This window comes from Magnolia sinica, chromosome 15, assembly GCF_029962835.1.
Source record: "Magnolia sinica isolate HGM2019 chromosome 15, MsV1, whole genome shotgun sequence".
Classification (NCBI taxonomy): Eukaryota; Viridiplantae; Streptophyta; class Magnoliopsida; order Magnoliales; family Magnoliaceae; genus Magnolia; species Magnolia sinica.
The window spans coordinates 10,346,122-10,367,799 of record NC_080587.1 but is presented as its reverse complement, the minus strand read 5'-3'; the positions used below and the strand labels follow the sequence as shown (position 1 = coordinate 10,367,799).

At 40.1% G+C, this 21,678-nt stretch overlaps 1 protein-coding gene across 2 annotated transcripts in view; it reads right to left on the bottom strand.

Annotated features, from left to right (window-relative positions):
• The window catches only part of LOC131227232 (uncharacterized), a 60,458-nt gene that overhangs the window by 25,142 nt on the left and 13,638 nt on the right, over positions 1–21,678 (bottom strand). For both annotated transcript variants that reach the window (XM_058222985.1, XM_058222986.1), the window contains 10 exons: positions 12,410–12,765; positions 11,938–12,037; positions 11,757–11,834; positions 11,579–11,638; positions 11,396–11,500; positions 1,725–1,835; positions 1,480–1,521; positions 1,122–1,238; positions 857–1,047; positions 433–737 (listed from right to left, as the gene is read on the bottom strand). In XM_058222985.1, coding sequence (XP_058078968.1) covers positions 433–737; positions 857–1,047; positions 1,122–1,238; positions 1,480–1,521; positions 1,725–1,835; positions 11,396–11,500; positions 11,579–11,638; positions 11,757–11,834; positions 11,938–12,037; positions 12,410–12,765 — 1,465 coding nt within the window. The remainder of the gene's footprint in view (positions 1–432; positions 738–856; positions 1,048–1,121; positions 1,239–1,479; positions 1,522–1,724; positions 1,836–11,395; positions 11,501–11,578; positions 11,639–11,756; positions 11,835–11,937; positions 12,038–12,409; positions 12,766–21,678) is intronic.

Genomic DNA, 21,678 nt, shown 5'->3' with positions numbered 1-21,678 from the left:
TGAGCAACAGACAGCAGATACAGTTTTGCTAAGCCCACGCGCCGCCTCAGACAAACATCTGCAGTCGGCCACACATGCCAACCTGACACGAGAGGGACATTGGAGTCATGCATTACGTAGGCCCCATCACATAGATTACCTGACCCAAGAATAAGGTTGGTCCACTCATTGAATGGGCCATGTGTACAATGAACGTTGACTGAAGACTAATGTTTAAGCCATCATTTGTTTTAGTACATGTGTGGCACACCAGCTGAATTGACTGGCCTGACTTTTGGGTCGAGCCATCTACACGGTGGGACACATGTGATGCAAAGCTCAAATGTAGCACAAGTGTGCCAAGTAGGCAGTGGCCACGTGTAAAGATGCGTGTAGGCTTAGCAAAGCTCCAGCTAAAAAATTGAAAATTGAAGAGTTCAGTTAATCTACTACCTTCAGAAAATGAGGAACTGGGTTCCTCGAGTACTGGAGGCAAATAAGGAGAAAACGAGGAATTTGGATCATCATGTGCAGGTGTCAAATAAGGGGAGCTTCCAGGAGCCCAATGGACTGAGGGTTCTCTACCATTTTGGAGCGCAGCTGCATCTGAATCATCCATCTCATTGCCACTCACAAGGTCATTGAAAGACGGATGTTTGTTGAAGTTAGCTTCGCCAAAACGGGTGACATCATGAGAATCACCCTGAGTTGGCACAAGCCGAGCTGGGCCAGCTGGTCCATCTTGCACTGCAGGATTGCTGGTAATACAATATAAATGCTCAAAATAATAGCAAAGAAAACAGACACATCAAGAAAGAAAAATGGCTTCACTCTTGAATTTTCCCTGAGAGCTTCTCCTCAATTTGACAAATCTCACCTGCTCACAGAAGGAGAAGACCTTCCCAAGTTCTCATGGTCTAGATTTTTTGTAGCAACACCACCAATGTGATGATTATGGTGTCCTAATGCTTCCCAATCAGCTTTTGTTGTCTGAGCATTGAAAGGAGAAGAAATTGGTGTATGTGTGTTTGCATATGTTGGCTGAGGCACGATTTCAAGACTTCTGTTCTGAGAAATCAACACACAATTTTAAGTAATCTATCCTCCAAGAAAGGAAAAAGCAACAAGACATGTGATCATACTGAAGTATTCAGTGCGGCACCAAAGGAATGAGATGGAGACTGAGGTGCAAAACTAGAGCTGTTCACTACATCTGAACGCCATGGGGCTAATTGATACTGAGACTCCTTTAACTTTGCCTGTAACATTGAATGTAAATGCAAGGCCGTATTAAAAGTCTGTGAAAGGATGCCAGCTATTTGATGTGCAAGATGATAATGACAATGGAACAAAAAACAACAATGATAAACAAAAATGCCCCTTAATTCAACTTAGTAAAATCAAAGATGCCAGCAGCCATATCACAGATAAAAATTGGAACAGCTTATCAGTATCACATCCTGAATTTTTTTTTAAGGACTTGAAATCTACATAGTGCACCTCAGTAATGATGAGCTTCTCCTGCAGATGCTTAAACAAAACCTGCAAAAAGGAAGCACAATATGAGAGAACACACACTGGGTATAAATATCCACATAATTCTGTAAAACTAGGTTTTCAAACTACAAATACTTGATTGTTTTTTGATCAAATTATGTCAACTAATATAAAAGAAAATAAGGAAGACTGCCACCACCTTGAGAATACTTGTATGAAAAGCAGTCTATACTCATTACTAGACAAACCTTAAGATTGCTAACAATGGACTGAGCATCGTGCACAGGTGGCTGCAGACTGTACTCTGCCAGAAGAGGCAGTAATGATGATACGAATGTGGATCTTTCTTGCTGTGCAGCCTGAAAAAAACCCGGCAGAAGATCTCAGGAAGTGTTTCAAACTCTTTGGCAGAACTAATTTAATTTAGCTCTAATTAAATATTAACTCCAGGCACCAACGATTTGGTCCATTGCAAGCACCGTATTGAGCAACTTATTTCAAACAAAAGAGCCAAAGTTGTCAGTTTTATAAGATAGTGAAGAACGAGCAATCCAACTTAAACCAATTCACAAGGGGTGCTCATAACTAGGCCTTCAATGTGAATGAAATGTCCATTGAACTCGAACAAGTCTAATAAATGTTCTAGACATGCCAATCTAATAAATGCTATGTAGATAGTTTCCGCAATATCACTAGTGCGGCATCTAAGAAATTTGGAATGCTTGATTTGGCTGCATGAAGAGAAGCCAACAAAACAAGAAAAATGTACCTTTAAAATTCATTCAAAGGTTTAAATATATATAATAAGATTATATGATCCTCACTGGAGCTCAAACATCCTCACAAAGAAATAATGACAAGCAAATCTCAATTAGCCACACAACACATGCCACCTAAGGAGAAACAACACAAAATGCAGATGGATTCAAAAGATTTCTTGTGAGAAACATACCGACAAGAAATTTACAGATGCATGGATTGTAGAAATAAATAACCATAAGAACAATCTGCAATACTTCTTTCAAACTGAGCTATAGTATAGTTATCTGAAAGGACAAAATGCATGCCAATATCCAAAATCTTCAGAACCTTTCCACTTCATGCATGAATGTCATACAGCTAGTTGGACGACAGTGCTTGTTGGTATATGTAGCCTGGAAAGCCAATCAAACATCTATTTTATATGATTAATGGAAGTACTCTCTATGAGATGGTTTCCCATTCCAATATATGGGCAGCATGCATTCCATTTATCTAAATACAGTGTTTTGCTGAGTCCACAGTATCCACGGATTGACACCGTAGCGAGCTAATGTGCATTGGTTCTGAGAGGATGACATTGAGAGATTTGACAATGCAGTGCCTTGTCCTCTTGAAACCAGTGTAGCAAGAGATGAGTTTGAAGAACTCATCAGTAAGGTTTTCATACCGGATGACTGATACAGCAATGAGGCCTGGTCTCAACCATCTAGGAGGATGCCCACATCAACAGGAATCATCATGAAGGAACTCTTGTGGCCTCATTGTAAGAGTGTAAAAACTCCATGATCTCCATCTACTCCATCCATCTCTTGGCCTTTAACCTGAGGTAGGCCATGGACCCCTAGGCTCTCTTGGGCAACCTTGACTCACCCAAGGTTAGTCTCAAGAGAGGACAAAGCTAAGTGCTGTGAGTCTACTAAAAGAAATGTGGATTACACCCATGTATACTGAAAAAGAATCAACAACTTGGTCTGTGTAGTCTTACAGGTGAAGTCACGACATCTAATCATGCCATTAAAGTCATGTTGGCATGCCATCTTTGTTAAAGAATGTTTTCAAGAGAGTTTTTAAATTGGGCTGAAATTGTCTTTGTTTTGCAAAAGGATGTTTTCATTGGCTGATTGTGATGAACGGTGTGGTTATTTAACTTCCACCCTGTGAGGCCCAATCATGAGATTTGGGCCCACTTAGTAGAAGGTTGTGGACATGTGGACGGTCTGAAGACTTGTGCTACCTACAAGGGTGAAGTGGAATGCATAGAAGGCCTTGTCTTTAGTTGAGAAGTGATGGAGCTCTAATTTTAGTGAGATGGGCACTTTGCTAATTATCAATACCAAAGGGATCCCACTCCCAGCACTATTTTATTTTCTCCCCCTCTTCCTCTGAGAACTAGAGTTTAAGAAGAGAGCTCTAAGGGGTTCCATAATCTTGTACTGGGAAAGAAAAGAGCTATGATCGGGGAATGAAGTACCTTGGAGGCCAGAGCTTCAAGGACTAGCTCGAAGATTTTCATCCTTGGAGCTTCGAGAAGATCAAAGAGAGATAAGTTGTTGATTACTTTCATGCTTGTCTTCCATGCTTTTCATTTTGAATTGCTTTTGATTTGCATTCTTGGGCATATTCATTCACCCTAGGAGATAAGCAATTGTACTATGCCTATGAAAGTCGCATCACAACCATGGTTTGAGTGTAGAATCTTTTGAATCTAAGGCTCAAAAGCTTCTTCTTTTTCTTTTTTAATCTTCTATTTGATCCATGTATTTGATCTTCATGTCCCATGCTTGCCTAGATTTGTGTGTGGGGCGTTTTTCTCATGTTGGATTTAACTTTTATATGCTTTTTTCCTCTTTCAAATGGTATATTGCTTGTAGATTTTCAATGCATTGTAATCGATTCAAGTAAACTGCTTTTAGCTACAGAACAGGGTCATTGTCCTTGTTTTGAAACATGGAAAACCATTGCTATTTTTTATCTCATGGGCTGTTTGATGTGGCTGATTGTATCGTGGTGTTTCTGGCATCTTCATGATGGGTTTTGCTTGAGTTTTGATTCATAGAAACCCTTCATGAAAGATTGGTTTCATGGCTTCCATGTGGAAATCACATAGTGAGGGTTTCGACATACAAAACACTCCCAATTGGGAACTTGCTATAATGGATTGGATGTCCGAAAAGGTTGATTGATCATGGCGGGTTCAACTCTCATTCAAACGTGTTTATAGGCTATAAGAAGGACCACATGATAGCCATGATAGCCGTCCTGCATGGAGCCTTGTTAAGCATTGAAGGAGATGGAAACTTGGTGTTTTGGGGTTTCTAGCTTTGATTGTTTTGTTTCCCCCTTCTTTCGGGGATGTTGTTGCTGGAGAGGAGCCGCAATTGAAGTCATGGGAGAGAACGAGACGAAAGCAACACCTGGGTGTCTATGCAATGGTCTGTGGTCGCTGAAACAAAGGTAGGAGCCTTTGTCTCAAATCAAATCATGGCTATTAGGTGGATTTTGAACTAAACCGAAGTTCTCTCCTAGACTTCCATGATCGGCCCACGAAGGGTGTGATCCAAGACCTTCATTAAATCAAGTCCATTGCCTCAAATCAAGGAAAAATAATTTTATGATCATGGAACACTAAATGAAGGGCTTAGGTGTTGATTTGTTAGTTTGAGTATTTACACGATGATCTAAGGAAGGAGGTTTGGTTGTACGGTTAAATCGTGCCTAATAGCTTAGGTTTAAAATTTGGGTTCGATCAGATCACCGAAAGTGTTCCGTTTAATCATTCTAGGTCTATGTTAATGTGAACCATTATAAATCTTGGGTCACTTTGGAAATCACATTTATACCTCTCCATTCGTAATTCCAACGGTGGGTTTATGGGTTATTAACATGGCGAAGAGAATGATCGGTTTACCTTCAGGACCACATTTCTCGATCAACGACTACGATGAGTCAATACACTAGATCTCCATGATCTAGTGGCCCATTTGAGAATTTTGTTTTATGGAATTGTTCCTTTAGCTATCTACGCTAATACCACGGTTTACTTCGGAATAGATTATCATTGTTTGGTTACAAAATATGATGGGTCCATAAGGGCATTTTCGTAATTTTTGCAATTTATGCTTGTATTCGAAAACTAGCTTATTTTGATTAGAATCTATGTTCTAAACAAACTTTCATAAAAGACATTCCTCTTAATTCCTAACAATGAAGGTTATATAAGCCATTTTTCATACTGGCGGAAGAGAAAACATCATATAGTGCATTTAAGCGAAAAATTTCTACGTAATAATCCGAACTTTTCCAAACCCGAGTATGGGAAATCCGGGTTATTACACTTTTCCTTCAACGTACCTAGGTTTGCCACTGTGTATTGGGAAGTCAGCAAAGCATATCTAGGACAAGGTCATAAAGAGAATTGAGAGAACTTTCAAGTTTGAAGGTAGTCACCTATCACTGGGAGGTCGTTTGACCCTTATTAAAGTCATTTTCTCTAATACATTGTTGTCTTTTATATCCCTTTCCAAAAATGCCCCCAAATCGGTGTTGAACAAGCTGAAACAGTTAAGAAGAAATTTTTCGTAGAAGGGGGCTAAAAAAAAAAGAAGAAAAAGTTTCATCTTCTCCGGTGGGAAGAGGCTTGCAAGCCGATAGTCGAGGGCAGAGCAAGCATTAGGGAGGTAGAATCCTTGAATATTGCTTTGTTATGTAAATGGTTGTCGAGGTTTGGAATTGAAGAAGGTAGGCTATGGAGGGAGTTAATTACATGTAAATATAGTACTCTGGTGCGAGGATGGGGAGTTAAGAGACCTTCGCTTTACCGTGCCTCCCCTCTTTGGAAATTTGTGGCATAGATATCTCCTAAATTTTGCCAAGGGGTCCTTTCTCGTTAGGTGACGAGGATCATGTTCATTTTAGGTAGATATGTGGTGTGGAGATAGAAAGTTGCAAGAGGTCTTTCAAAGAGTGGCTCGCATCGCGACCGACAGGAACCATTATAGTTGATTGTTGTTATTCCATTTCTGGCATTTTTATAGTGTGGTCTACCCCATGTCGCAGAGATATGACAGACGAGTAAGCTGAGGAATTGGTGAGATTGTTGAATCGTCTAAAGGACTATTTTCTATCAGTAGGGGAAAAGGATTCCATGGTGTGGCATGCACATAGATTCGGTCACTTTTCCGTCTGCTCTTTCTATGGGTTGCTTTGAGAATCGCCTCAAGCCATACCCCTTTCATCCTTGGTCTTATTGAGCCCTCTCGGGGCCTTTATTTGGTTGGCGGGGAGGAAAAGAGGGCCAATGATCGACAACCTTCAAAAGAGATCCTTAATCCTCCTTAACATTTGTATTATGTGTATGGGTGAGGCGGAATTCATTGATCATCTCTTTATCCATTGCCCCTTCACTCGGAAAGTTTGGGAGTGCTTCATAAACATCTTCAACATGGTGTGGATGATGCCGAAGTCGGTTGAAGATCTCTCATGAGCTTAGCATGGAGGAGGGACGGGAAAAAGAAGGAAAGGCGGTGTGGTGGCTGGTTACTATGGCGGTGCTTTGGAGGATTTGGGGGAGAGGAATACCCGATGCTTCCAAAATAGGAGTGCTTCTATACAAGAGGTTGTTGGGAAGGCTAAGTTTGAGTTGGTGGGATGGGCTTCCAACATACAGGCGGTGGATGCATCCAATCTTTTTTTCTTTCCCTTTTTCTGTCTGCAATTTTCGGTTGTATTCTTTCCCCACCCAGCTTTTGCTTAGGTGGGTCTCTTATCGTTCTTTATAAAATTTTATAAAAAAAATAAATAAATAAAGTTTTTGTTTCCTCTTCAATGTGGCCAATGCAAGATTGAAAAGCCCAGATGTCCTCTTCTTAACCATGTCCTAGGTGATAAGGATACTCGGAGATGAACATTCTACAAGGCTAAACGATTTTCATATAGTAGCCCTTTCCCAATTTGGAAACTTGCTTTAATTGGACAAACAATTTTAGAAATTCTGTTTTTAATTGTTGTGGGGTCCACTTGCTGAATATTTGGCCCTAATTAACCCTCCTAAAGTAATCCCGTTCAAAGAAAGAAAGGAGAGAGGCTCCTCTTTGGGCTAGAAATTTTGGGCAAGCTACACGACCAATTTTGGAAACTTTCGATTTAGAACCGCTTCAACTCAGATTCCTCACGAGGGAAATGATATAACAAGCCATGGTGTACCATAATATAGTCAGCCATCAATCAGCAAGAGGCAAGTAGAAAATAACATCAATTTTTTTTCTTGAAAGTGCTTTTAAGATACACATGGCATACTGTTATTGGTGGCATACCCCAATATGGTACATCATGGCTTATTGTCTAATTTCATTTACCCCCTCACGAACCCAATCATCATCACCATAATCATCTAACCCCTATCCCAACTAATGGGGATCAAGTACATGAATCCTGTTACACTATTCCACTCTATCACTAACCCTATCCTAAGTTAACCCATAGGTCCCCGGGTCTTTTCTCACTGCCTCCACCCACATCCTGTTGAGCCTTCCCCTTGCCTTTTTAGAGCCCTCAACTAGAACCAACTCACTCCTTCTAACTGATGCAATTCTTGGTCTCCGTTGTACATGGCTGAACTATAGTAAAAAAAAACCTGAAAGCTCAACTCAAATCGATATTAATTATTACAAATTGAAAATAGTAGAAATGTTAATATATACTTAAAAAGTTAGATTTGTATACATAGTATAAAATATACCTCAAAAGTAATAGCATTACCAATGCTTCACTGGTTAAGTTCATTGCTTCATTTAGATTGGGATAGGGGATTCAAATCTCCCCTTCCCAACATTATTATTAGGCGAGTGATTTGGTTTGAGTCACGTAGAGTCTATGTCCAGGCCGAGTCAAGCCCAATACAAGTTTCTCAGAGACTTGGCTTGAAATCACACTGAGTTTCGAGTCGAGTTAGCGAGTTTTAGAACTATGGGCCAAACCATCTAAGTTTACTTCATCTTATAACAAATTGGTGTCATTCATAAGTCCCCCCAAATGTATTCATTGTATTTCTATCCACAATCGTAGGCAACAGATTTGATTTGAGTCACACTAAGTCTTGAGTACAAGCCGAGTCAAGCCCAATCCAAGTTTCCCAAAGACTCGGCTCGAAATCACGCTAAGTTGAGTTGACTTAGCCCAGTGTGAGTTTTAGAACTATGGGCCAAACCATCTAAGTTTACTTCCCCTCATCTTATTACCAATTGGTGTCACTTCTAAGTCCCCTCGTATGTATTCATTTTTAATTCTATCCTTCCTCTTCTTGCCACTCATCCATCTAAACATCCTCATTTCAGCTACACATCCTATGGGCATGTTTTCCTAATTGCCCAACATTATGCGCCATAAAGCATGGCTGGTATTATAGCTGTCCTGATGCAACCAAATGGCCATAGAAGCTGATCGATCAAGATTTTAAAAATCCAACCTTCTGAACTGTCTCAATTGATAATTTAGATTAGATATGAGGTTTGATGATCAATTTGATGGGATCAACAGTATGATTACATTATGGGGCTAAGAGGATCAATGGATGGTCATTATATTTCTAAGATTTATTTGTTTTAGTTTGTTATCAGAGTTTGAAGTATTTAATAATTTTCCATTTTTGTATTTTCGTCACTTTTTTGTGGGCCACTTTTGGGTATCAAATGATGCAAAATTGGTCCCTTTTAATAGTTCATTGAGTTAGCTTTCAAACAAGCCCAACATCATGCAATTATGATTGCATTCGAGTGACTTATAGCCCATTTTTATAAGACCCATATAGTAGTGATGGAATTCAAGGGCATTTTGTTCATTTTATGTTATTAGGGCTTTCATACTATATAAAGCTATGTTATGGAGGTGTCATGCATTATTATGATGATTTGAATCAAACGTCTTATTGTTTCTTTACCTTGATCCTTCGCATGATTGCATCCTCTTTGGGGCTTGCAGTATATCCTACAAACTTTCCCTTTCAATTTGATTGGCATGCAATGATCACATAAAAATCCAGAAGCACATCTCCACCTCTTCCACCTAGGTTAAATTCTATGAGCAATCCCTCATGAACCCCTAGGAATCTCATTTGGAAACTTTCGAACCCTAATCTGCTGTCGAACTAGTTGGATTGCTAATCTATGGTTAATGTGGGGGCATTTTCAGACGGGCTCGAGTGGGGTCGCTTGTCGGATGCAGGGGCACACTCAGGGTGGGTGGCCCGAATAACCCATGGATTTGGGGCCCGTGGAGGCGGGTGGCTCGTGTAAGGCAGAGCCCATGGATTTGGGGCCCACGAAAGGGCGGAACCCATGGATTTGGGGCCCACGGGGAGGTTTCAGCAGAGGACCTAACCCATGGATTTGGGGCCTGGGCTATGAGATAAAGGGATTAATTCGTCATGCTCTAACAGTTCGAGCTTTTAGAGCAAGTGATTAATTGTCCTGCATCAAATTGGTATCAGAGCGGGAGGTCTCGTGTTCGAGACTCCTCACAAGGGGTGATTAATGCGGGGGCATTTTCACACCGGGCTCGAGTGGGGTGGCCTATGGGATGTAGGGGCACACTCGGGGTGGGTGGCCCGCATAACCCATGGATTTGGGGCCCGTGGAGGCGGGTGGCTTGTGTGAAGCAAAGCCCATGGATTTGGGGCCCACAAGAGGGTGGAACCCATGGATTTGGGGCCCACGGGGAGGTTTCGGCAAAGGACCTAACCCATAGATTTGGGGGCCTGGGCTATAAGATAAAGGGATTAATTTGCCATACTGTAACAGTTCGAGCTTTTAGAGCAAGTGGTTAATTGTCCTGTATCAATGGTCCAACCAATAGATAATTTCCATCCGGACATGTGTGTACAACATCAAACCTGTCCAAAAGGTTGGCCCCACCATGAGGATCACCTTAAGCAAAAATTAACCTAAACCATCAAGTGGATCGCACGGGATTTTTTTAAGTATTATATCGAAAACTAGCAATTGCTTTCTATATTCTAACTCCAACCCAAGCACGCACATACACACACAAAGATGCAAATGTCCAACCAGTTGGACTAACCTACTACCCAACTGCTTTCATGTGTGCACAACATCCAACATGTCCAAAACAGTTGGTTGCCCCCACCATGAGGATCACATTGTGCAAAAATCAGCCTAATACACTAATCATGTGGGCCCTAGTGGCTATTTTTAATTACATCAGTGGTAGTCCATTGTTCTTCTATATTGTGACCCACTAATTAGTGAACAGGCTGATTTTTGGACTAGCTGAACCTCATGGTGCAGCCAACTACTTGGTGGGTTGGATGTCACACGCACAAACACACAGTGAAACATGCAATGTCTTAAGTCCAACCAGTTGGAGCATAAGTTACCATCCACCCAACAGATAATTTCCAGTCTGTCATCCAAGCGTGACATTCAACCTGTCCAACTTGTTTTCCCCACCATGGGGATTGCCTCGGATCAAAATCAATCCATTCATCAGGTGGGCCACACCATAGAAAACAATGTATAGCCACTAACAAAATACGAGTGTGGTCCACATAATGATCAAGTTGATTTTCGCGAGGTGGTCCTCATGGTGAGGCAAACCTATTGGACAGATTTGATGTTGCATGCACATGACACTTTTTACCATATCCACTAGGTGGATGGGTAAATTATTGTCCAACTGGTAACGGTTGGACTTGATGCCTGCGCGTGCGCGCGCACACACACACATGACAGATTGGAAGATATCTACCAGTTGGACTTGAGACCTCACACACATGCATGCACGTACGCATTTGTCTATGCATGTGTCCATATGTGTCTGTGCATGCACACATGCGTCTACATGTGCATGTGAGTGTGCTTGCATGTGATCCTGCATGAGCGCATGGACCTGTGGTTGGGTGTGTGAGTGGGTGTGCGTGCGCACGCGCGTGTGCATGTGCATGTTTGTGTGTGCGCATATCTATAACAAGTTAACATAAATTAAACAAGAGGAAGAGTTATCTTGAAAGATTTGGCATCAATTTCAACAAGGTTATAATCATGAGAAAGAATGGGAGATTGGAGACACGATAATTTTTATGAAAGAAACAGTTACATATAAAGGGAGATAAGAGCCCAATATAATGATCAGAAAGAAATAGTACTTGCAATGCATATGTAAGACGTATGTTTTCCTCGATTATCTCTTGTCTATACGAGAGAGCTTTTGATGCGGCCTCAACAAGGTCTTGCTGCTGCTGATCAAATGCCTGATTGCAAACATTCAATTCAAAAAGCTCATTAATTAGCCAAGAAAGATAAAGGCACAGAATAGAAATTTCACTGACCATGCGCATATGAGCGATGCGTTTTTCCAAAATGTATTTCTCATTGCGTATTTGTGCTTCCTATTAGTAATCAGAATGGAGGCATTCAATTAATGTCTAATTATAAAAAAGAGGAAGAAGAAGAAGCAGATGCATATCAATTCAGGCAGAAAATCAAGTTCAGATATGATTTCCCTGCCTTCATAGAATAGTCAGCAAGATGTTTCCGAAGCAGCACAATCTCCTCTTCATGTTCTCTGACTTTAAGTACAAGATCCTGCATCAAAGGAAGCATTTGGTCCAACACACAGCAAGCAATTGAATGGAAGCACATTGCCATTCTGGCTGGTACCTATCCCAACAGCACAGTAAGAAAATACCTGCTTCAAAATATTGTTTGAATTATTTACTTCGGACATTTGCATCAGCCCATGGCCTGATAAGCCAAACTTAGAATCATATTCTCCTTCCTTCAGGTACCTATACCAACAACATCAGAAGTTAATGATGGCTTCCATATGTTAGATGGTCATGGAATGTTAGCAACTCAAGTTGATGTCCAGCCGGGTTGGGTCAACTTGAAGACTCAACTAGGCATTTAAACAGTATTTTAAACATTATATATAATCCATCAATTAACACATGAACGTATCAAAAGTAGAAAATAGTTATGCAAAAGTAATACAGTAGTTTAAGCTAGACAAAAAAAAAAAAACAGACCCTTTGCAAAGTTCCAATATAAAGTAATAAACCTTTTATTTGCCCATTTAAATTGGATAAACTAAACTGATTCTACTGGAAACTCAACCAAGTTGAATTGCCTCAGTAGAGTGAAAGAACCATGTAAAATACCCGCTTGGAGAAAAGGATCTTGAAGATGGTGAGGAGAACTGAGAGAGCCCAGCATTATCAACACCTGCCTGTCCACCAGGAAGTCCCTTCACAGCTCCATTTACCTTACTGCTCTCGGAGTAGTGCTGGCTTTCCGCATGATTTTGTAAAACCGGATCCTCACTTTTTGGCAGTATGTTTTGGTGGATAACTAGTGTACCTCCAGGATCCAGAGAAGACTTGCGGTCCACCCATCTGACCCTATCTTCTTCATTCCCTACGGGAGAAACTGGTGGTGGTGTTTTGTAATGCCCCGGTATACGTTCATCCCTTGAACCATCTGCAGGTGATCTTAGGCCTGACGAAGCATCTGATTTCTGCCAGAAAGCAAAGAGCAAAACGCTTCAAATGTGACCGCAATAAAACACCTCATGCGCAACAAAGAATCAATTTTGTAAGGTTGTCAAACAGGTGCCTGGACCTGTGGGAACCCGAGGGATGTGACCCCGTTTCAACAGGCCTGGGCCCATTGCCATAATCCCATTTGGAAACCAGGTAAGAATAGATTGGTTATTGGGTACCCGACAGGTACTCAATAGTAACTGATTAATAATACAATATTAAAAGCATTGATATGATTTGTGGGTGTAGAATTCATGAAGAAATGTATTAGGGATTAATGGTTGTAGCCTTTTTATGAGGAAACATATTAGGAATTAATGGGTGCAACCGTTTTACGAGGAGACATATTAGAAGTGTTTGAATTAGGAGAGGATTTTGCTAAGCTCACTAACATGATTAATATACAGAAATGTTGAATTGGGAGAGGATTTTGCTAAGCCTCCCAAACACATATGAATCCCAATCACATACATCTAAGCAAGCATACTAATAGAACATGTGTTTGATATCCAAACTTTCTATCTGGTGGGACGTTCTTCTGCCTTCAAAGATCAGACCATTTCATTTCTCAAGTGGACCACAATGTACAAAACAAATAGACGGTTTAAACAAACACTTCTAGCCATTCATTTGTTTTGTACATTGTGCTGAACTGCGGATTGAAACAGCCTGAATTTTAAGCCAAAGATCTAAACAATGTGGCCACCTGTTGGAAACTTTGGATCTCGCACATGTTTTACATATTGTTCTATGTGATGTGTACACTGCCAGGGTAACACATGCGTGTATCCTGAGCAAACCTTAAGGAGAGGAGTGCCAGCTGATTACAAGGTGAAAGGGATGTGAATTGCCTCCGACAGTTCTTCTAGGGAGCCCATGCAACCATCATTTTAAGACTAATCTGAGTCAGCTGCAACCTGAACAAGTCGACTCATTTTCAGGGCCAACTGACCCAGGTTGACACCATGAGTCGTATTCCCGGAGGATGACTTGGGCCAACCCAGGCCGACTCGGATCAATTGGGTGAGGCACGGATGATGCGACTGAGTTTGCCCAATTCGACCCAATCCAACTTGCTTTGGGAATCATCTCCACATATGGAGAATCATTTATAGGGTTTCACCAGGATACGGCAGCCACATACCACAGTATGTACAGTGGCTGGATTTCACCCTGGATAGCATTTTAAATGATGAACTGAACCATTCATGTTGTGAATTCTATGCTACCCAAACCATGGTAAGAAGCATTTGTGCATGAAGATGAATATAGCATTTTAAATGTTGAACAGGTTAGGATCATCAATGAAGCTTGACTATAAGAATATAGCTTCTTTACAATGTTAGTGGTAACATGAACAGTTCAGATCAATCCAAGGTTGCAACCCGGGATTGAAACCAGCCACCATACCCTAGCAAAAGCCTCATCTACAACACCTGTTTTAAGCAGCACCTAAAACACCAAGCTCTTGGGGCTCACCATGTTGAATGTGTGAAATCCACTTCATCCATCAAGTGAAAACCATTATCCTCACTATACACATACAATTTAAAAAAAAATTATTAAAATAAAAAATAAAAAAATCAGTCCGATGAGAAAATTAGTTGGGTCACACCAACAAGAACAATGTGAAATCATGCCTCCCTTTAGGGCTCATTTGGGAGCTTGTATTTGGAATGCATTAGAATCCAAATCACAATTACACTGGAATCAAGGTGATTCCAAATCCTCAATTGTGTTTGGCAGCTTGTAATTGGAATGCAATGGAATCCAACAATTGTGTTTGGATGCCTATGAGTGGAGTGCATTAGAATTCTTTAGTATATTCAGAAGACCTAAATTTGATTACCTAAATCAGCTTTAATATCCCAAATTAGTGTGTATGTGTGGTATTTGACACAATGATTGTAATAAGCGCATTGAAATATATACTTTCGCCAAAAATGATGAAATTCTAAGCCTTAGGTGGGCCACAAGCATAAGGATCACAAACGAGTGACTCACCAACGTTTATCCACCGTCCATAGCGACGATACCAAGGTTTGGATTGTTTTGGGGGATTATCAGCATGCCATGTATACGGCAAATAGTCACCCTTGTTAAATGTGTGACTCTCTTGCCTTTAAAAATGGAGCTAAAAAGGCATTTAACTCCAATTGCAACTGAATCATAGCAAAAAAGTGAGAGTTCAAGGGGGCGCAAGTGTTATTCTCTTTCAAAAATTAAAGTTGTTGAAGCAGAAAATAGGAGAATGGAAAAAAGAGGTTCTCTTTGGCCGAGACGAGGAAAAGACCAATATACTTCTTGAGAGTAGAGATACAAAAGCTAGATTCAAAAGAAGAAGAAGAAAAGGTTCTGTTGGAAGAGGAAATGGCTTGGAGGGAAGTTCACAAAGCAAAATACAATGCTAGGTTGACAGAGGAACAGATTAAATGGCGATAGAGGTCTAGGGCAACCTAGTTGAAAGCAGGGTATAAAAACACTAAGGGCATGTTTGGTCCGTGGGATTAAATGGTATGGAATTTTATTAGATGGGATTAACACCATTATTGTAGAATGATTGCATGTCTAGAAATACCATTGTATTTAGGCCATCTAATCCCTATGTTTGAGATAAAATTCTTGCTATGGGTAAAACACTAGATTAAGCAAAATCCGGTTTGGTGGACCATGGAATTGTAATCAACGAACCAAATTCACAACGGATGTAGGTCGTTTGTATACGTATAAAATTAGAATGCCACGTGTAAAGGGCGTATATGGATGGACAGCATGGATAAAACGAATGCATCAATGTGAGGCCCACATGTATAGTGGATTTAAAAATCCACAGAAATCCTACATGGGACCAAATGCAATTCCATCCCACCTAATCCCAACCCTTTCCGTCCTCCCCAAACGTCGGATGGAATTTGCACGAGACCAAATGCAATTTCATCCCGCCTAATCCCATCTAATACCATGCGCCAAACGCCCCCCAAGTTCTTTCATGTGACAACTAGCACTAGATGGTGTGTTAATAAGATCTCTTCATTAGAAGTGGAAGGTCAAAAGATAGAAAGGAATAGAAATTTTTGTGAAATCATATTCAATTTCTATAAAGATATTTTTTCTAAAGGATAAGGGACCCAGGCCGTCTCTTGATAATTTGCATTTTGAATCAATCTCAGCAGAAAAGGCGATCTCATTAGAACAAGCATTTTCTAAAGATGAAATCAAGAAAGCAGTGGTAGAATTGGGTAGTGATAAAGCTCCAGGGCAGGATGGTTTTCCGTTAGTTTTTTTTTTTTTTTTTCAAAAATTTTGGGAGTGTGTAAAGGGAGATGTGGTTGGCTTCATGCAAGAATTTTTTTAGAAAAGCTAATAGTGAAACACTTAGGAGCCACGTTTATAGCGACGATACCAAAAAAGTAAGGAGTCGAATGTATGAAAGATTTTCATCCGATTAGTTTGTTAGGGGGTCCATATAAGATATGAGCAAATGTGTTAGCTACAAGGTTCACGAAGGTGTTGGGTAATGTTATTTCAGAGTCTCAAGGGGCTTTTGTAGATGGACTTGTTCTCTTTTAGCCAACAAATGTGTTGATTCTTGTCATAGAAAAGGGAAGGATGGAATAGTGTGCGAGCTTGAAGTTGAGAAGACGTACGATCACATGGACTGGGCGTTTCTAGAATATATGTTGGACAGACTGGATTGTGGACCAAAGTAGCACTTTTGAATTCAATCTTACGTGAGATCGGCAAAATTTTCCATTTTGGTGAACGGTTCTCGCCGAAGGGTTTCTTTGCTGCTTCTCGTGGGCTTCATCAAGGCGATCCTCTTTCCCCTTTTCTATTCGTCACAATCAGTGTTCAAAATATCGGTATCGCGTTACGTATCGCACCCTTGGGATATGGATACATACCAGTTATCGCATGGGATATATCGGTTGTATCGCGTAATGTATTGTTGTCGTTGTTGGAAACATTGGAAATTGGTCAATTTTTTCAATGAAATTTCAGTGATTGTTAAAAAAGACATCAATACACACTTACAAATCAAAACATTATTAAAAAACAAGTGCACATAATAGGTTTTCTTTGGATGGGGTCCTAATCTATGCGTTGTCTAATTGAATTGATGCAAGTATATTCAAAGTTTATTCGTATAATTTATAAATGACAGAAGACGTGTGGAAACACAAACAATACATTCAAAAGCAAAAGAAGAATTACTAAATTAGGTTATATACCTATTTGATTTTATGTTTGGACACAAAAAAATGGAACCGATTTGCGAGAAATTAGGATTTTTAAAATTTTAAAAAAAAAAATCCGCAACTTGGTCCTTCTCCAAGTCTCAAAATCAAAGATCCCAATCCATGATTTTTCATGCAAACCATGAAAAAACATGGATTCGTAACAATTTGACATTGATTTAACATGATTTACAGATAAAAATAATCGAAAATTTTTTTAAAAAAAATGCTCACCAGATTGAACATGTGGGATATATCCCACTACTTGTGCGCTTCGTATCACACAAGTAGGATACAAGAAATATCGTGGGATATATCGGCCGATATCGTCGATATTTAAAACATTGGTCACAATAATGGAGGCTCTAAATAGAATGATAGACAAAGGCGTTCAAGTTGGTTTGGTCAAAGGCTTTGGGGTGGATAATACGATTTTTCAGATTTCTCATATTCAATATGTGGACGATACCCTTTTATTGTGTGAGGCAGATGATTTTTTTTTGTGGAAAATCTTCGCTCCATAATAGTCAGCTTTGAGGTGGTTTCAGGTTTGAAGGTAAATATTTCCATAAGTGAGATTTTGGGAGTAGGCATTTCCAATGAAAAAGTTCGGGAGTTTGCAAAGGTTCTTGGTTGTATGTAAGCCTCTTTTCCAACAACGTATCTGTGTTTACCACCATGCATAGGGAGATCGGCAAAAACACATAAGGGGCAAAGTGATAGAAAGATGTCATTATCAACGCTTTGGAAAGACCTAGAAGGGACTTTCTGTGGGAAAGCTCGGGTGAGAAACAAAATTTCCATCTTATGAAATGGGAAGATGTTTGTAAACCGACGAATCAAGGAGAAGCGGGAATTTCAAAGTTTTAGAAGAGATGAATCTAGCTCTATTGGGGAAATGGGATTGGAGATTTGGGTCGGAGGGAAGTTATATCGAGGAAATATTTGAGGGGGAGGGGGGGTTGACTAAGGGATCATCATTGTATCGATCTTCTTATTTGTGGAAATCGGTAGCATCCCTAAATGAAAGAGTATGGGAGGGTATAGGCTTTCATTTGGGGATGGTAAAAGAATTAGATTTTGGTAAGATACGTGGGTGGGAGACGTGAAATTGGGTGAAAGGTTCCCATTACTAGCAAGGGTAGCAAGGGAAGAGGGGGTGACGGTGAGTAGTCGTTACTCAGCTAGGGTGATGAGGTTTTATGGGTCCCTATCTTTAAAAGAAATTTGTTGGATGCAGAGATTCAAGAGCTAGTTCAATTGCTTGAGATGCTAGCAATCGTTTCTCTAGTGTTATCAAAGGTGGATTCCATAAGGTGCTTAAAGGCTAAGTCATGTTCATTCTCATGTAGATCATGTTATCGATTCTTGAGCGCAGGAGATGAAGACATCAGGGTCTCTCCAACGGCCTTTCTTTGGCATTATGGTGCCCCAACGAAGGTAGCGGTTTTTGGGTGGTGGTTTTTGGGTGGTTGGTAGGGAAGAATAAAGTGTTAACGGTTGACCATTGTTGTCAAATGCGATCGCATATGCGCATACTGTGGATTGAATCGCATATGCCATCATGGCACATGCGATCCTGGCAAGTATGCCATGTCATACTTTTATATGCAACCAGTATGCGATCGCATATTTCCTAATAGCCAAAGTAGAAGCAATTTTATTTTATTATTATTTTTTTTCAATGTGGAGAACTTTTTCCTATAAATAGGCACTATATCGCCTCCATTTTCACTATTCTTTACTCCAAAGCTCTAAATCTCTTACTCTCTCTCTCTTACTCTAATCTCTAATCTCTCTACAATAATTTCAAATATGTTTATTTTTTGTATTTTATAAGTTGTGCTTTTGTAAATTAAGTTGTAAGTTATAACTTGTAAGTTGTTTCAAGTTATCCATTTATCAGTAAAATTTCTTTGTTCGAAGTTTATAATAATTAGTTCTCTTTTAATGTAGCTTGATTGTTTTGTTAAAATTTATATAATATAATATAAGTAATTAAATATATAACTTAATGAAACACTTAAACTATAATGAAATAAGTAAAATAACCCAATCCAATCATGTGTACTAATTAGTCAAGTTTTTCCTATTTTTTTATAGAATTTTTTCAATTTTTAAATTTTTTAAATTTTTTATTATTTTATAAAAAATATGCCATGGCATATGCGATTGTGCGATCGCATCGCATATGCGATTAGACAACATTGCGGTTGACAATATCTGTAAGAGGAAGATGATCCTTCCAAACGTATGCTTGATATGTCTAAAAAATGTGGAATCTGTGGAGCACTCGTTTATCCGTTGTGCATATGCTAGGGAGGTTTGGGATCGTTTTCTTTAGTTCTTCGAGGTTTTATGGGTGTTCCCGAACACAATAGAGGAATTTCTCACCGCTTGGCACAATGGAGGGTTAGGGAAATTAGGGAAATGGTCGTGGAGATTAGGCTTGTTAGCGATCCTATGGGCTTTATGATGGGAAAGAAATGAGAGATTCTTCAGAAACAAAATGCAAGGAGCAGTGCAGGTCTTTACATTGGCCATTCAAAATGTGGAGGAATGGGCGGAAGCGTGGTTTAGGGTTTTTCTCCTCGATTTCGAGGGTTGAGTTCTTTTGGTTCAGATGTAAATTGTTGTACAATTGTATTCTTTTGGCCTCGGCCTTTTTTAATGCAATCTCATCATTGTTCAAAAAAAAATGTGAGATTTCAAAATACACCAAAACTGTGTATTTCAAATACCTTTAATTTCATTTACCTCCAAATATATCAGCACCAAACACAAAAAGCAGGCATGAGGAATCCATTTACCCCCAAATACATCTAAAATGGGGCTGCCACGGCCTAATACGTTCATATAGTGTGGCCCACCTAACTTTTGGATTATGGTGATTTTGGTATCTTACCTTCATCCTTGTGAGCCACACCTAATGATCAGGTTTGATGAAAATACACACCCGATGGTGGTCCTACATACAAGACTACAGTTGGCATAACATCCCATTGCTCCCCATAGTGTGGTCCACCTAAGTTTTCTATCTGACTGATTTTTTACCCTAAGGATCAACATTAATGAGCACACTAGATGGATGGAGAGGATGTCACGTAGCAATGTGGGCCCACCGAGCAAGGATGTTTTATGTCGTGCGTAAAATGGTTTGTAGAGGATTCTGGTCCTCAGATTTTGTTGGTGCGAGGATTCCAATCTTGGGTTTTTCAATGCTTTCTGGTCATTAGATGCAATTCACGATAGCATACGTAGTTATGTAGCATCTTAAAGTTTTATGTACACAATCCAATCTGTCCAAAATGTTGGTCTCATAACAGATATCGTTTTGTGCCAGCTTATGGCAGGACTTGATCCCAAAAATCGGGCTAATCCATAACTCAAGTGGGTTACATCACATGGAAAAGTGTGGATGGGGACACCCACCATTGAACCTTCCTGGGGCCCACCATGATGTTTATATGCCTTACAACCCGTTCATAAGGTGAGTCCCACCAAGATGAAGGAAGAAACCAAATATTGGTGTCATCCAATGCTGAGCCCCAAGAATAGTTCAACGGTAGGCGTCCCCTTCCCTACTCTCTATGGCACAGATTGACCTGATCTTTTGGCTAAAAGCTCGCACAATGATAGACGGAGTGAATTTCACAAACACATTAAGGCGGCCACCATAGAGCTTTTTGTTTCACAGTCACCTACAACAACAATTGTAGGAAATTGGATTTCACAAACACATTAAGGTGGCCACCATAGAGCTTTCTGTTGCATGATTACCTACAACAACGATTGTAGGAAATTTGCACCAGAGTTTCAAAAGACTCGTCCCATACATTGGCTGAGAATCAACCCATGCACCTATTAATCTCCCTGTGATACACGTGGGAGCATGATTTCCCAACAACCAAGGACATTAGATAGACACAATGGAAACCCAAGACTGACCAGATTAGGACCGACAAGCACAAGAAAAGAAACTACATCTCGCTCAATAGGCTGAGATCATACAAACAAAATGGCATTTACCTCCTATCAGATACAAGGAGAGATTCCTTAACTAGCCCCACTCTAGCAAGTTTATCCACCTCCAAATTTGCTCATGAAACACATGAGAGAAAGACAACTCTATCGATAGGCACAAGTCCACCTCCTCAATCAAATTGGCCATCCTCAACTTGCGATGACTAGATGTGGCCCACTTGATCGCGTTTATCAAATCTCCCTCAATTATTATCAAAGAACGGTTGAAGGTAACTACCATTTCACCCTTTGGAGAAGAGCTGCAGGCTGTAGCCTCTGCAAAATTAGAATATTGCACTCCCACCAGCCCAGAGAATTCAATCCCCGGGACACCATGATCATTATGAATGATATCTTCAATCCCAGCAGGGCAAGGTTTCCCTGAAAGCACCCATCAAAATTCAGTTTTAAGGATCCGGCAGGGAGACTTCTCCATCTCTCTTCCACCTTCACTTCCAGACAAACAAAAAATGTCTTCCCAATTGGTCCAAAACATATTCTTCGAATGTTTCATTCTTCTATCTGCCTTTTCCCTTTCCACCATACCAACAATCTTCCCAGCGACTGAATTTGCTGATCGAGATTTCTCCACAATGATCCTGCAACTCCTTTGTAGCCACAGACACC